The sequence below is a fragment of the Microtus oregoni genome, unplaced genomic scaffold (assembly GCF_018167655.1).
Source record: "Microtus oregoni isolate MIOR12 unplaced genomic scaffold, Mior012 000038F_ref0000394, whole genome shotgun sequence".
Lineage (NCBI taxonomy): Eukaryota > Metazoa > Chordata > Mammalia > Rodentia > Cricetidae > Microtus > Microtus oregoni.
Window position 1 is genome coordinate 7,938,589 of NW_024543097.1, and position 17,518 is coordinate 7,956,106.

At 39.3% G+C, this 17,518-nt stretch overlaps 1 protein-coding gene and 1 pseudogene across 2 annotated transcripts in view; one reads left to right on the forward strand and one right to left on the reverse strand.

Moving 5' to 3' along the window:
* Positions 1-6,476: 6,476 nt before the first annotated feature.
* Positions 6,477-7,576, forward strand: LOC121433370 (annotated as a pseudogene).
* Positions 6,666-17,518, reverse strand: part of Bard1 (BRCA1 associated RING domain 1) — a 66,716-nt gene continuing 55,863 nt past the window's right edge. For both annotated transcript variants that reach the window (XM_041632002.1, XM_041632001.1), the window contains 2 exons: positions 10,621-10,718; positions 6,666-9,277 (listed from right to left, as the gene is read on the reverse strand). In XM_041632002.1, coding sequence (XP_041487936.1) covers positions 8,945-9,277; positions 10,621-10,718 — 431 coding nt within the window. In that variant the 3' untranslated portion in view covers positions 6,666-8,944. The remainder of the gene's footprint in view (positions 9,278-10,620; positions 10,719-17,518) is intronic.

Genomic DNA, 17,518 nt, shown 5'->3' on the forward strand with positions numbered 1-17,518 from the left:
CTATCATTGGTGTTTTTTATTTTAGCCATTCTGACAGGTGTAAGATGGTATCTTAAAGTTGTCTTGATTTGCATTTCCCTGATCGCTAAAGAAGTTGAGCATGACCTTAAGTGTCTTTTGGCCGTTTGAACTTCTTCTGTTGAGAATTCTCTGTTCAACTCAGTGCCCCATTTTATAATTGGGTTGATTGGCCTTTTACGGTCTAGTTTCTTGAGTTCTGCTCAACTATGTTCATAGCAGCATTGTTTGTAATAGCCAGAACCTGGAAACAACCTAGATGCCCTTCAATGGAAGAATGGATGAAGAAAGTATGGAATATATACATATTAGAGTATTACTCAGCAGTAAAAAACAAGGACTTCTTGAATTTTGCATACAAATGGATGGAAATAGAAAACACTATCCTGAGTGAGGTAAGCCAGCCCCAAAAAGAGGAACATGGGATGTACTCACTCATATTTGGTTTCTAGCCATAAATAAAGGACATTGAGCTTATAATTCACGTTCCTAGAGAAGCTAAATAAGAAGGTGAATCCAAAGAAAAACATATAGTCATCCTCCTGAATATTAACCTTCATCAGGCGATGAAATGAGACAGAGACAGAGACCCACATTGGAGCACCGGACAGAAATCTCAAGGTCCAAATCAGGAGCAGAAGGAGAGGGAGCACGAGCAAGGAACTCAGGACCACGAGGGGTGCACCCACACACTAAGACAATGGGGATGTTCTTTTGGGAACTCACCAAGGCCAGCTGGCCTGTGTCTGAAAAAGCATGGGATAAAACCGGACTAGCTGAACATAATGGACAATGAGGACTACTGAGAACTCAAGAACAATGGCAATGGGTTTTTGATCCTACTGCATGTACTGGCTTTGTGGGAGCCTAGGCAGTTTGGATGCTCACCTTACTAGACCTGGATAGAGGTGGGCGGTCCTTGGACTTCCCACAGGTCAGGGAACCCTGATTGCTCTTCGAGCAGATGAGGGAGGGGAACTTGATCGGGGGAGGGGAGGGAAATGGGAGGCGGTGGCGGGGAGGAGGCAGAAATCCTTAAATAAATAAATTAAAAAAAAAAAAAACAACGAAAACTCCAAACTAAGAGACTTTCCTACCTCTGTATCCTCAGTGATAGCATTAAAGGCATGGACCACAACTGGCTGTCTTTTTTTAATTTTTTATTTATTCCAATGTCAAGAAATCAATAAACATATCAATGTTAACATATACCAGAGAACTTTTAATTTTTAAAAAGATTTTATAGATGAGTATGTTGTATGCTGACCATATTCAAGGGAACTATTTTAGTTGTACTGTTTTATTTAACATGGGTTAGCTTCTATCAGTAGTTCTCAACCTGTGGATCATAACCCCTGTGAGGGTGGTTGAATGACCCTTTCACAGGTATCGCTTATCAGATATTTACATTAAGATTCACAACAGTAGCGAAATTACAGTTATGAGTATCAATGAGAATAATTTTATGGTTGTGGAATCACCAGAAGATGAAGAAATTGTATTAAAGGGTTGCAGCATTAGGGAGATTGAGAGCCACTGTTTTAAATGCCATGTGGTAAACTAAATCTACTTAAAAACCTGAGAGTGCTTGAAAAGGAATTCTAGACACAAAAAAGCAGAGTTTAGTGCAGCTTCTTGCTCTATTTGCTGGCTCACCACAGCTCCTTCTTGACTCAGTCGTGGCAAGGAAGGCTCTGTGGCTTCTTTAGGAGCCAGCTGGTTCACCAGCACACAAACTTTCAGGAGGTCTGGCTTCAGAACATTTAAATGGGGTTCGTGAGCAGCATGTTACAAACTACTTAATGGCACATATTAGACAAGCTGTATACCTGGAACTGGGGCAGTGTGCATGGCTAGCAGAGGTGGTGAGCCATGCCTCTGCCATGTTGGACTGGGTGGAGCCAAAAAGCAAAGCAGCCTTTGTCCTAGCCATGCCGCTTAGTGTTTTAAGAAGCGGTCCTGGTCAGAAAAGGATTACAGGTACAAAATAAAGCCAAATTCAGATGAAAAAAGACCTCTGAAAGGGTCACAGTGTGTTTTAAAAATGTATGTATGCGTGGGAGAGAGAAGAAAATGATAGTTATAAAAAGTAAATGTTTTTTTAAAAATAAAACGGAGTCTTTAAAAAGACAGAGTAAACTTATAGAAAAAGTAATAGAGTAAGAAAGATAAGCACATATAAAGATGGAATATTCAGATTCTGGATTATGTATTTTCTTTGAATTTTTTGACTGTGAAGGAGCTAAATACAGAGAGACATTTCGTTGTATGGGCTGCTAAGCGAAACCCATATATATATTTGGTTTTTGAGACAGGGTTTCTCTGTGGCTTTGGGGCCTGTCCTGGAACTAACTCTTATAGACCAGACTGGCCTCGCACTCAAAGATCCACCTGCCTCTGCCTCCCAAGTGCTGGGATTAAAAGCATGTGCTACCACCGCCCGGCCAACATATATATTTTAAAGGTATCCTGACTTCAAAATTTGGGCCTAAAATTATGTTGCTTTGGAAAAGAGGTTCTGCTTTTGTTTCCACAGAAGATGAGAACCTGTGGATTCCTTCTAGACTAATATGGTTTAATGGACCAAGACCACCCGAAGGGTCTCCATGAATACCCAGAAAATTACTTTGCCCAATAAAGAGCAGAAAGTCGTATGGAGAGAACTATGCCCAAATATTGTTTATAAGTGTTTGTTTACATTTAAAGGGAGACATGCTATAGAGATGGATACTTTGCATTGATATGGTTCTTGGTTTACTGATACAAATTTAAGGTCAATTTTGTGTATATGTATTTCTGCTCTTAAGGTATTGTTTTCACGCAGCTCATTTAAAATTGTAATGTATAATTAAGAAATATAGGTTAATACATCTATAATAGTCAAGCTTGTAGTCACGCCAGGTTTTCTAGATGTACAGAAATATATTTCAGATGGGTATTTTTCAAACCTCTCAAAGACTAACAGAATATGGCATTTAAGATGTTTTAAGAATTTAAACTTTTCATGACAGTGAGACACATCTGCTCCTGGCACCACCAATTACTTTAAGAGGAAAATGGGCAGCAAAAAGGCTCCTCATGGAATTTGTTAGCCATTTGGGCAAGAAACTGCTCTTGCCTGAACTGCTTAACTGGATTTACAGGACTTCTTATAGAAAAATGACTGATGAAGTTGCCTAAGAAGGTCCTTTGAGGTTCCGGCTTCATGAAAGAGTCTACCAGACATTCTGCATCACACAGAAGAAAGTGACTGACAAACTGCCAATATGGGTGGAACTGTCTTTGAAATTTCCTGCTTCATGGAAAAGTCTACCAGATACTATGGGCCTGTAGGCTGAAGGTTGGATGCCCTAATGTTAAAGAAGAACTTTGGATGACTGTCCAGGCAGCAAGATATCTCTGTCAATTTTAGAGTTTTGGAAGTTGCTTATAATGTACTTTCTGTTAACTTAGGTAAGAGTATATCCTTCTGGGGTCTTTGATAGAGTTGAAGAATAGATAGTTAGGATTATAGTTTTCCTTAGTTATGATAAAAGATAGATAAAAATATTGTAACTATAATTCTTGCTTGATACCTGTTTTGTTATATGTAATCTTGCTATGTTAAAGTTAAAACTTTCCTTTTACAGAAAAGTGGAGGTGATGTATGCTGTGAATATGCTCTACTGCTGTTAATAAAGACACTGCTTTTGGCCAATGGCTTAACAGAGTAAGTCAGGATGAAAAAGATATATAGAGAAAATAGGTGGAGTCAGCAAGAAGCCATGTAGCCACCTGCAGGAAACAGATGCACCAGAACCTTGCCGGTAAGCAACAGCTATCTGTGGCGATACACAGATCAATAGAAATGGGCTAATTTAGGATATAAGAGATACCTAAAAATGTGCTTAAGCTATTGGTCAAACAGTATTGCAAATAATATGGTTTCTGTATGTTTATTGCGGGACCAGGTGGGACAGAAACCTCCGCCAACAAGTTCCAGCTAATAAACCAATTTGACCAATTAGCTGCAGATGTATAAAGGAAGAGTTGAGAGATGTTAGGATCAGTTTGGTCTCAAAACCAAAGCATGGTGATTAACGTCTGCTGAGGTAAAGAGGTGGCTATAGACAATACAGAATACCATCTCATTGTCCCAGCCCAGCCCAGTATGTCCAGAGTATATGGTAGGTTACAGCCTCCTACAGCGAATGCCGCTTTAATAGACGGCTGTGCAGACCCTGCCCCTAGTGAGTGACATGACTTTAGGGCAAGCCTCTGGCGTTCCCATGCCTGTAACTTCAACCCAAGTTCTATACAAGCAAGGTCATCTCAAATTCCTACTATAAGGCTGAATGAACCCATACCTACGTCTGTAACCAGGAAAAGCTATGTCTCGTACCTTACACCCCAAATCTAATGAACTAGCAATATTATAGCAATTAATCAGGTTCATTTTCTAATTTTGATATTTTAAACCTAACTTCAGGACCTAGTTTAAATGTAAACGATGTGTAGTGAGCTCTGTAAAGATGGCAGACACTGACTTACTGACATATGGATAATACTTTCTCCATAAAAATTGATTACAAAAATTATTTTCAACTAATTTGTAAAGAAACAGTCAAGATAGCCAGTAAGAGACCAGATTAAATACTGATACGGCCTATTGGCAGGGAGCTGTAACCACTTGAAATCATGCATGTGATAATATAGGAAATAAATCTGTATACAAGGTTAATCCCGTAATTATGAAGGCTATTGTCAGTTTTCCATTTTTTGAGTTCCATTTTTATCTTAACAGATAAAAACACTTAGAAAAAATATTCCATCTGTTCTATTCATGCTTTTTCTTTCCTCCTGCCATCATTCCCTAAGTAGTATTTTCATGGTACTACTTGCACTGTATTGGCATGGTATCTAGTCTGAAGACAGTGTACAGCATACAGGATCTTACACAGGCTAAATACAAGCATTACATCATTATGTCATTTTCTATAATGCACTTAACCACCTGCAGATTTCAGATAAGAGGGTTCCTGGAACAAACCCCCAGAGGTACTAGGCCAGAGCATATGTATGCTTAAAGAGAGAAGAGTAGGTGTAGCAATTGTTACTGCCAAGGAATGGGCTAACTCTGTATTTCCAAATACAAAAAGAATTCCAGTACAGTGGCCAGGACTGTAATGAGTGGACTGTGTATATAGACCTTTCAACAGAGTCAGGTTATTTTTAGCACCATAGAAAGTCACATAACTTAGTTTATGAATCCTAAACATGGGACCTTTTTTTCCTTAAATTTAAAAAAGTATTTATTTTTATAAATGTTTACCTGAACATATGTCTGTGTATCACATGAGTGTAGTGTGTACGGTGCCTGTGGAGGCCAGAAGGCATCGGGTCCTGTGGAACTGCAGTTACAAGCAGTTGTAAACTCCCGTGTGTATGCTGGGAATTGTTCCCAGGTCCTATGCAAGTGCAGCCAAGGGCTCTTAACCCACGAACCATCTATCTACCCCAATCCCCTTTTGTATTTTTCTTTTCAAAATTTCAACAGTAATTATCTAGTCTTATGAACAGTTTCTGATAAACTCAAGCTAAGTTAAACTCAGAAAAAGACCTTCAGATTCTACTCACATCAAATCATCTAGGTCACATGACTTTAGCCAGCAGGCAAATGAATAGTCATCCCTCTCAACACCCATCCAATGTGTCTCAAAGTATGAACTAGTTAGAAACAAGTCCCTCTTCAGTTTCTTTTCTTTAATGGATGTATGAAGTGAAGTTATCCAAGGGTACCTGGGGGCTCAGCTAAGACAATTTGTTTGTGGCAACATGCCCCAAACAGATAAGTCAGGCCTTCCTATGATACATCACTGCAGCGCAGAAGCCTAAGCAGTTTGGATATCAACAATGCTCACATTTAGGATGAAAGATAAACAGAACTTTATCGGAACGGGTAGAAAATGATATAGACGGAAATAGTTGTCAAAGCAGAAGGGATAAAGAAAAGTTGAGACAAGAAATTAACCACAGGAAAGAAGAGAGCTAGTCTACTCCTGTCTGTGACAAGTTATGCTACCAAAGCTACCTTTTTCCTAAACTGCACTTAGAAGTATCTCTGAGCCATCAACTAACAGTGGTCCTGAGTTGCTATATGCTCAGATTCATGAAAAGGAAAGTAACCTCCAACTCCGCACCTTGGGGCTCAGGTAGGAGAACTAGAAAACAAACTGTAAACCAAACAGTCTGGCTTCAAAATCTGCATCTTAAGCCAAGTCAGAATAACCCAGTGACTTCAATTCTCCCACATCATCATTCAAACAGAAATATCCCAGCTTTTCCCAGCACCAAAAGCCACCTGTGATGGTTAACACTGTCAGTCTGACAGAATCAGAACCATCTAGTAGGGCATGTCTTGAGAAACTGTCTAAATTAGGTTAAGTGCAGGGGAAAAGCCTTTCTTGAATATGGGTGGCATGGCATCATTCTATGGGGTGAGGGCTTCAACTGGATAAGGAGAGTGCAGGGGGAAGATATGAGGAAGGGAGAAAGGAAGGGAAAGGAGGAGGGGGAAGAGAGAGAGAGAGGAGAGAAAGAGAGAGAGAAGAGAGAGAAGAGAGGAGAGAGAAGAGAGAAGAGAGAGAGACAGACAGACAGACAGACAGACAGAGAGAGAACGCATTGAGCACCAGCAGTCACGTTGCTGTTTCTGCTTCCTACCAATGGATGTGCCAGCTGGTTAAAATCCTTGCTGCCTAGATTTCCTCACCAGGATGGACAGTACCCAGAACCAAAAGGCAGAATAATCTTCTCTCACAAGTTGTTATGTGGGAGAAGAGCAATGAGAAAAGTAACTAATATAGGCACCTTGTGCTTTACAAAACCACACAAAAACCACAGCTGGAAGACTTCTTCAGGAGTCATGTTGAGTCTCATTCTTCAATATGTAAGTAAGACATTTTTACAGAAGACACAATACATGCACAAATAATTTTAATGATTTATGTGAAATGAGTTAAGTTTAAATATATTAAGGAAAAAAAATTTAAGTATTTGTACAGAAGGAAGTACAAGGTAAGGTAATAAACTCAACATACACCAACTCTAGATGCTGTTGCTAGAGTCACGAAGGTGAATACGACCTGGAGAGTAATGGTCTGACAGACAGCTGTGTAGCTATTTCAGAAGTGGATCCACTGCCATCAGAAACTGAAAGTATCCGTAAATGGAGAGAAGAACAAATGGAGCGCTTGGAAGCCCTTGAGCCAATTCTCGGAAGCAAGAAGCAGTGTGGAAAGAAAAGGCAATAAAGGAGCTAGAAGAATGGCATTTGAAACAGGATGAGCAGCTACAACAGCAAACAACAGGGCAGCAGAAGTCTTTGTAGGCAACATTTAATGAGTCATCTCTAGGCACTGAGTGGGAATGGGTGGCTCAGATATGAGACTTTAACTCCAAATTCAGCAAAGAGGCCAAAGATGTCTCCTCCATGTACTCAGCTCTCACCTCCCTGAAGCAGCCCCCTTGGCATATTGAAAAGACACCCTATGGGGACACTATCTCCACAATATTTTAATCCTACTTGGTGAAGCTGAATATAGATCCTGTCCATTCACAGTGAGGACATACATGCGGATAGACAGGCTGAGCAGACAGTGTGCGCATGCCACACAGTGCTCTTCTACTACTCTGCCTTGGTTGTTTCCATAGTGAGAAGAGGTTCTTCTCACTCATACTTCCCTATATGTACTGTGATGGCCTGTGTGCAGGATATGGTAAAAATATTATGAATCAATCCATCTCCAACTTTTGCCTACTCATTAACCCAAAAACTTTATAAAGAAATTAAAACTGAGTGAGTTCAAGACCATCCTGGATAACTCAATAAAACAGTCTAAAAATAAAAATAAAATTGGGAGTGTAGGAAAGAGAGAGAGAGAGAGAGAGAGAGAGAGAGGAGATTAAACCTGGGCTGAGGATATAGTTCTGTGGTAGGTAACTACCTAGCATGCACAAGACTTCCATACCCAGTATCATAAATAAAAGGAAAGGAGAAAGGGAGGAAAAGAAGAAAAAAAAAAGGAAGGTGGAAGGGATTAATCTTGATAGAGGCTTACTTTAGTAATGCCCAGAAAGATTTACTATAAACAGATTGCTTCTAATCTAGTAAATTGATGTTTGATAGTTTTCTAAACTGGCAAGATTAGTAACACTAATAAAATAAGTTACAGAAAATAGAGGTTTGTACATATGCACAGTAGACAGAGAGCATATTGCACAATAAACATACACACACACAAGTATACTGATGATTTTGTCACTAACATCCAATGGTTCAAATCATGATTTTTTAATGCACACACAGATTTTAAAACTGAATAAACATGAATGAAGGCCAAGAAAATATAAGAAACTAAAAGATAGTGTAAGAAAAAGAAATAGAACTTTATAGTGGCACACTTTGATAGATGCTCTATTGTCATTGTAACTGAGGCAGAATTGATCATCTGATGATACTGTTTACTAAAAGATGCTAAATAGACCACTTATATATTAACAAGTAGTTCTGATGCCATCTCACTTATTAATCTGGGATACATACTGATAAAACTGAAAGACATGATCAATCAAAAATCACAGGCCAGTTGTAAAATGAAAACTTCCTTGCAGTTCCCAGGCTGGAACCTCATGCCTCATGCATGGTCCATGAAGACTCTACCACTGAGTTATAGCTACAACCTCAAGAGAACAAAAGAATCTTAAAAGCAATACTGGCATCTAAATGAATTCCTAACCTAGCTTCAGGTGTTTTATTTTGTAATTATAAGGGGGGAGATATAAATGGCTCTACCTATTGATAAAAACATGAATGATCAAACACATGACAATTGCTGGGTTCCCATAAACCATGCACGTTCAACTTAAAATGTTCACAATATGACACTCAGCTGTCAAGAGGAAGCAATTCAAAGGCCATTACACAGCTGATAAGCCAGGTGGAAGGAGCCATCCAGACTTTGCCCTGCCGAACCCTTTCTGGGCGACAATTAAACAAATCTTCATAGACGATGTACTGTGTGCAGAAGCGCTGGTCAGAATCAGGGTTGGCATGGTATGCCACTGTGTTGATGGTCTGTGTCACATCACTGTCTGGCTTGGGCTTTCTACTGAGCACCTTCCCTCCTGCTGCAGCAATGAGCTTAAGGAGGTCGCCTTTTGGATGATGCTTGAAGTTTCCCCCCAAAAAGAAGTAGCATCCATCAAACAGCTTTGGCAACTAAAACAGCAAGAAAACAACTGTTAGTAGCAGAACAAAATATTTTAAAACACTATATATGAATGAAAGACATTAAAAAAATATCCTGAGTCAGTAAGAAACATGCTAATGAGGTGCTGGCAAAGACAGTACTTCAATCACACTACCTGGATCAGAAAGCATACATCTGAAACTAAAAGGGTTTTTTTTCTAATTTAATGATCTATTTATTCTTATTTTATGTGCAGTGGTGCTTTGCTCACATACATGTCTATATGAGGGTTTCAGATTCCCTAGAACTGGAGTTACAGACAGCTGTGAACTGCCGGTGAGTGCCAGGAAATGAGCCCAGGTCCTCTGTAAGAACAGCCAGAGGTCTTAACTGCTGAGCCACCTCTCCAGCCATGCAAATAAAAGTTTCTTATTTACGATTTTTTTCATCTAATATTCAGCTGCTGACTGATTTCTTTTTACTTTCCTAACATTTCAGATGTGTTCTGCAGTGAAAATAAAACAAAACCCAAAACAAACAACCTATAGGCCGGCATAGCAGTATACACCTAAATTCTAGCTCTAAGGCTAGCCAAGAAAGAGCACAGCAAGTTTAAGGTCAGCCTATACTACATAGTGAGACCCTGTCCAAAAACTAAAAACAAAAACAAAACCACAACTCTTCAATTTCCTCCATCAGGATGGTTTTCCACATGGGTAGGATTTAAATCTCACAGACTCTACAATATCAAAAGTAACCTTTAGTGATGTAAGACTGGATTTAAACTATAAGGGCAACATTTTTCCCCACAGACGGTTCAGTTCTGTTCCTCTGCTTTCAGGTTCCTACATGCTACTGAAGGTCTCCTGGGCAGCCAGGTAAGAGTGTGGCCTTAGTTCTAGAGATCCATTGCCAGTATTACTATTATGAGGTCATGTCTACAGTTCCAAAATTAGAAAACGTCTTTGTCATTTCTACTATATATACATACATATCTACATACCTCCATATCAACACAATAATGGAATATTGCCAATTAAAACTGTACTATGTGGCAATAAAAAGATATGATAGCTAAATCCGAGCAGCAGCTGTAAGTCTTCTTTCAAGATACTTCCTGTATCTGAGACTTACCTCAGATTCTGAAAGCTTTATGGAAATGTTCAAGATGCCAAAAATCCATTAACAGTGTGAAATTATTACCTTCTGGATTTTACTACACATCGTGATCATATTTCAGAACCAAGTGCTTGAAATAAGCACAATTAAAATTTTAATCAGTCGCCTGTACTGGCTGAAAGGGCAGAGTTTTCCTGATGGTGTTAATGATGTGAAGCCATGAGAACAAGCAGGAGTATGTAAGAGAAAATACCAGCTGCTCTCTGTTGAGCCTGCTCCTCTGTGGACCTCCAGGAACTTCGTACTTTTCCTCCTGTTCACGTAGTTTACTGTGCAGACAAGCCTTCACCCCTGAAAAGAAATAAGGACTAATCAAACAATTACCACATGGCATCTGTGAAACTCATCCTAGTCTCTTCTTCATGGTTGCCCTAAATATTCTCAAATCTTAAAACCCCAATTATATCAAACAAAACAATAAAGCTAGCTAGGGCTGGAGAGATAGGGAAGAACACGCCTGAGGAATTGAGTCCAGATGCCCAGTAGGTGTGGCAGCATGTACCTGAAATGTCAGTGCTAGGGTTGTGGAGAGCAGGCTGCTTCCCCAGCACTCATCCTTCCTTCCAAAGATTTTTTTTTGTTTTTTTTTTTTTTGTTCTTTTTGTTTGTTTTTCGAGACAGGGTTTCTCTTTGGTTTTGGAGCCTGTCCTGGAACTAGGTCTGTAGAACAGGCTGGTCTCGAACTCAGAGATCCGCCTGCCTCTGCCTCCCAAGTGCTGGGATTAAAGGCGTGCTCCACCACCGCCCGGCCCTTCCAAAGATTTTTAAGCAATGAGTAAGTTCAGTCCAGTCTGAACTGAGCACTTAACATGCCTGCTCACTTTGCCAGTTGCATATATGGTCTGTTAGATGCCAATGGTACAATGTTAGGAAAGTGCATTTGTCTATAGCACTTTCCTCAGTCAAACACATCAGGGTCTCAGCAGGACCCAGTAAAATAAATACCGAACAAATCCCATGGCATGCCTGGGACTGGACGCCACTCCTGTAGAGAAGTTTGCTTACTATTTATTCTCCAGAGAAAAAGTTCTTCCTATGGATTGGGCAAGTGTATTTACAGTATCAGCTTCAAAAGCCTGAGCTATTCCATGCGGTGAGTAGGAAAAACCTAAGCAGGGGCATTAGCAGACAGTGACTGCCTGACTGCATTCTAAAATCAGTATGCCCAATATGCCAAGAACAATCACATAGGATGATACAACTTAAGTATCAGCAGCATTTTAGGATGGTGTGTGTGTGTGTGTGTGTGTGTGTGTGTGTGTGTGTGTGTGTCACTGCTGGGTTTAATGAACACAACTAAATTTGAGATTTAAAACCAAATGACTTAGTGCTTTGGTATAATTACATAAACTTATAAGGCGTAGTTTTGTTGCCTGTGGAAAGAAATGAAAGAAGAATTAACAGCACCACCTGTCTCACAAGTTTCTATGCATAAAATACTAGAAATGGGGTAACCCAGACCCAGAAAGACAAATGCCATATGTTCTCTCTTGTTAGTAGTTCCTAGCCTCAGCTCCTCATATCTGAGTGCATTAATATGTATAAATATATAGTAAGCACAGACACCAGAAGAGTATAAAGAGACCTCAGGCAAGGGAGGCCCTTGGTAGAAAACAACAGGGTATAAGTAGGAATAGGAAATGGAACAACAGGGAAGGGGCTCCAACTGGGGAGGAGGGAGGAGGTCAATACAAATGGAGAATGAGGGTTGAGGGACAAATAATGCCAATGTTCTTTGATTAAGCTTCAAGGAATCACATTATTTTATATTTACCTAAAATTAGATACAGTACATACATATATGTGATATATATATATATATATATATATATATATATATATATATATATATTTGTATACATGTATACATGTATAGGAGAAAGTTCAGCCAATTGGGCTGACAATGTTTTCCCCCAAATCACAAACTAACCAAAACCCCTGTACTAGACACAAGAAATCTCCTTTTGAAGAGCAGTCAAGATGATCCAAGTGACTTCCAAAGCAATGTAGATTACCAATAAAGTACTTGGTTTCCTCTCGGGGGTTGGGCCCTACTGCTGAAGATGCTGCACTCATGGGACACAAGACTCAGACAACTCATGCTAATCTGACCTGAAAGCATGTTCCCTCCAGTATAGCATTCATGGTTCCAAAAAATGCTATGCAAACTGCCAAGAGATAGAAACAATTAAACAGTCCTATCCAGCTACAGCACCTAGTAACCATGACAAATACCAGCATAGCAGGATATGCATAGAGGAGTCAACAAACAGCTGTCTAATTAGACTTATGGCGCATTCACCAGGAGGGACATCATGCTGGTATTGGAAACCTAGCCAGCTTTCTATGGTTAGTGAGGTCTTACCACCACTTTGCTAGTCACACATAATTCCTTACTATGTTTCAAGTCTTATCCTTATATTATAATCTCTGTGAGTTCGAGGCCAGCCTGGTCTACAAAGGGAGTTCCAGGACAGGCTCCAAAGCTACAGAGAAACCCTGTCTCGAAAAACCAAAAAAATAAAAAAAAAAACTATAATAATAGTTATAACTATTATTCCTCATTCAGAGAAGCCTCTCTTTATAGAAAAGACCTCTGCAAAAAACCACAACTGGATCCAAAGCAGAAATCAAAAGATGATAGGGAGGAGTTCCTGCAACTATTACTCAGGACATAGCATGGAAAAAGTACTACGGTGAAACACTATCTCCTGGAAACAAGACAGGAATAGGAACATCAGTACTACACAAGATAGTTAACATGGAAGGGGGAAATTTTGTGAGGTCCCTCCCTAAACAAAGATTTATAGGTAACTATTGCTTGCTGGGAGGACAATCAGCCCCTTCTAGGGATGAGTCTGCTTATGGGTGGACCAATGCATAGTGGTCAGCCTTGAAACCACATACACACAAACAACAAACATAGACTTGACTCAGCAGGTTCTATTTATATCTCTTCACTCATGCACACAGATAAGAGCAAATGAGACTGTCAACTTGAGAGTGGGGGCCACTGGAGGGATTTGGAGGAGGGTGACTGGGAGGGGCTGGAGGAAAGAAAGGGAGGGAGGAACTGATAATTATATTCTGATTGAAGACATTAAAAATAATAAAGAGTATCAAAAGCCTGAAAAAAATCTCAAGATGGATCTTATAATAAGCTATCTCCACTATAAAAACAAAATCTTCAGATGATTTTCCATTTGTCTTTAAGATTTTTTTCACTCAATGACCTCAGTTTCATCACTGAGAAAGCAACAGGAAGTAAGAACAATTAAAGAAAACAATAATAAAATAAGAGTTACAGGTCAAAATCCTACTTTAAAGTAGTTTTGAATATCAACATGTGACATCCTCAATCACTGCTATCTAAAACCTACCGAGAAGGAATTTGCATTTATATAAACATACACTGAAAATTAGACATATGTACTATATTAACATCCTAACATGGATAAAACAACAGTGACTGGACTCCAGTGAAGGGGGACACCTCAGCCTTGACTCTGTAGAGGGCCATAAAGGCTCATTCCTGTGCAGGACTGGTCCAGAACCAAGTATCAATCTGCTCCTGGCACCAGAATTATCCCATTTTGTACTTGAAATAAAAAGAATTGTGTGAGGATGAGAAAAGAAAGAGCATGTGAACAGAACAAGGTTACATGTAAGACAATCTGTAAACCCAAGAGTGGGTGACAGCTCATTTCACTCTGACCTATACTCTGAGGTAACTATTTTTAAGAGTTTTGTCTCTTACCCTAAACTAGAATAATGTAAAATGTCTGCGAGTCGACCTGCAAACATGGAATAAAGGACAAACATTGACGCCATGGCATCCTTTACTAAATTATCAAATAAATATTGTTTGAGCTCTGATTTGCCAAGATCACTGCCAAATTGCTCATTCAGCGTTCCTCCTTAGGGCCACTGCAGCTTTATTATTAAGGGTCTACTATTTACACATTGAACCAGCCATGTCTCTATAAAGAGGTTCTATATACTTTTTTGTTGCAAAAACTTACCTTGAACTTTCATTAAAATCAGAAGGCTTTAAGTGAGTTCTAAATTAAAATGAATGTAATTTCACAGCTCTCTTGTGCTCTGTCAATAAATAATACATTGTAAAACTTCACAGGTATGCATGTGTCAAACATATGAAGGATGCCAGGCATCACAAGCCAATGTACACATGATGCCAAGGGGCAGGCTCTACTCTTGTTCAGCAACTCACAGAGCTCAACAAGATCTGCATGTCTGTTCCAAGCCAATGATAGGAATTGGGTCAAGGATACAGTCAGTCACAGCCGATCCATGCTTTTGAGATTCACCTTTTCCCTCTCCCCAAATCTAATTGCAAACCTTCAGAGGAATAGGTTAGATCAGATTGACAGAAAGGTGTTTTAAAAGAAAAAAAAATCCATTACATTTCACATTTAGTTCAGATATACTAAAAGCAAATATAATTAGATTTTTTTTTTTAGTAAAAACGTTTGAATATATACTTACTTCTAAAACACAATTCTAGACCAATTTACCTTCTTTTTCTAAATTGCTGCTGAAATATTCTAGAAGTATTAGTGGTTTGGCTGTGGTAGTGAAATGAAATGCAAAATTTGTAGTGAGTTAGGAAATTGTGCACAGCTAGAGTTTTAATTCTTTAATCTCTGGTACTAAAAAAAATGAAATATTAAATGTTGTGCAGAAAATCAGAATATCATTAAGGAATATGGGAAAATCAAGCTGTTTCTTTACTGCCTTGGGTACAGATGAGTAGATTACGAATAGAAGGAACTTGCTTATGTGTTGTTCTATTCTTAAAATCCGTAAATCATTTTCAAAACCCCCTCTTCTCATTCATTTTCATTAGTGGAAAGCTATCACAGCAATATTACGTTATAAAATCTATGGATGTTGTACAATCTTATATTCATCCCAAGAACAGATGCATTGTTATAATCCAAATGCATAAACACTGTCTAATATTCCAAAAATATTAATTTCCCACTATTTAAATAATAAAATACTAATGAGCACAGGGCCTAAAAGAACATTAAAAGAAATATATTTCTTTTATTTTTTAAATTTCTTTTTTTCTTTGGTTTTTCGAGACAAAGTTTCTCTGTGTAACAGCCCTAGCTGTCCTGGAACTAGCTCTGTAGACCAGGCTGGCCTCAAACTCATAAAAATCCGCCAGTCTCTGCCTTCCGAGTGCTGGGATAAAAGGCATGTGTCACCACTGGCCAGCAAGAATGACTTAAGGATCTGGCTGTGACATCTGTCGCCCCCATTGATCGCCAGAGGTGATTCGGTTGATATGGCTGGCTAGGCGCCTGTCCCCTTCTTCCACAACCGCTCTATGTGCATCCCTCTGGAAGCTGTGTTCTCGGGTGATGAGGACAACCGTCCCCGAACAGAGGGAGATGGGTCTTTGGTCAAGCAAATACAGAGTAGCTACACTCCAAACAAGCTCTCAAGAAATGTATTTCTTAACGAGCTAAAACGACATACTAATGGTTTCTAATCAAATTGCAGGGAAAAAAGAAGACAAAACACTACCAAGTACAACTTACTATTTCTTTTTTAATATAGTTTTTAAAATCATTTTAATTATTTCTTTTAAACTTTATTTATTTGCTTATTTATTTACTTATTATATACACAGTATTCTGCCTGAGTGTATGCCTGAATGCCAGAAGAGGACACCGATTTCATTATAGATGCTTGTAGGCCACCATGTGGCTGCTGGGAATTGAACTAAGCCTCTGAGTCATCTCTCCAGCCCTCATTTAATGATTACTTTGTGTATATGTGTGTGTGCAGACTGCACATGCAGGTGGAGGTCAGAAGACAACTTGCAGGAGCTGGTTTTCTTCTACCACTTGGAACCTAGGGATCAAACTCAGATCATCAGCCTTGAAACCTGCTGGGCGGGCCATCCTGACGTCCAGTTTCTCTAATTTTAAACGACCAGTGATGCTGGCATTATGCTGATGAAAGACAGTGATGATTGCTAGGGATTGCAGCGCCCACGTTTTGCTATGTGTGCTGCTGTCCCCTGTATTCAGCAAGACTGGTGTGGCTGATGTTCCTTACCTGCAGTAGTCATACTGTAGAAAGAAGCGACAGTGTGGAGATACTCAAGGATTGTTCTGGAAATGCAGTGCTGGCATTCTTGTTCTATGTGTGTTTAAAATCACCATAGTTCTTCCACTATATCATTCACTGTATTCTCTAGAAAAACATCTTTTTGCATCTGGAATGGTGGACAGCATTGTAGCACTATACTTGGGGACTATTTAAGCACGGACTCAGCAACACAAACACATGTGAGACATATGCTCTGCACACTCAAAGAGCCCTTTGTTTACAGTGCGCAGCTGAATGGAGAAGGCAACAAATTACAAGCTTGATCTCAGCTGGGAGCACGTTCATCAGCATCTCAAATCCTAAGATACTCTACAAGTCTGCAAAGGCTTTTTAAATACTGACTTGGGGATTACAAAATTTTAGCATGTAAAGCAAATTCAAAATGTAGGACCCACAAACAATAGGATTTACTGTGCATTATTTCCATTTCAGGAGGAATAAAGCACAATGTTGTTAGCTGGCACCGTCTTTAGCTAGTACATACAGTAGAATGGGAATTTGAACCCAAGACTGCTTAGCTTTCTAAAGCCTGTGAATTTTACATAAAAATATATTTTTGGTACGCAAGCAAAACCTTGGAGTCTGAAAGGCGTGATTGTGAATATATCAAATGATTTTAAGCTGTTTTGAATGTTCCAAGAAGTTGCATTTTATTAAAAAATAAGTTAGAAACTGAATAGTCCAATTCTCCCAAAGTTGAGTGCTGTCAAAAGACTTCCCTTCGTTTGGGATTGTTAATGTACTCTAAAATTCAACGACGAGGAACTAGAGAGATGCTTCTGAGGTATAGAACCCTTGGTGTTCTTGCAGAGGACAAGAGAAAAAGATCCCACACCACTTCAGGCAGCTCCCCACTGCCTGTGCTGCACACCTGGAGGATCCTATGTCTCTTCTGGCATCTATGAACACCTGCACACACAAATACTCATACACACACATAAATA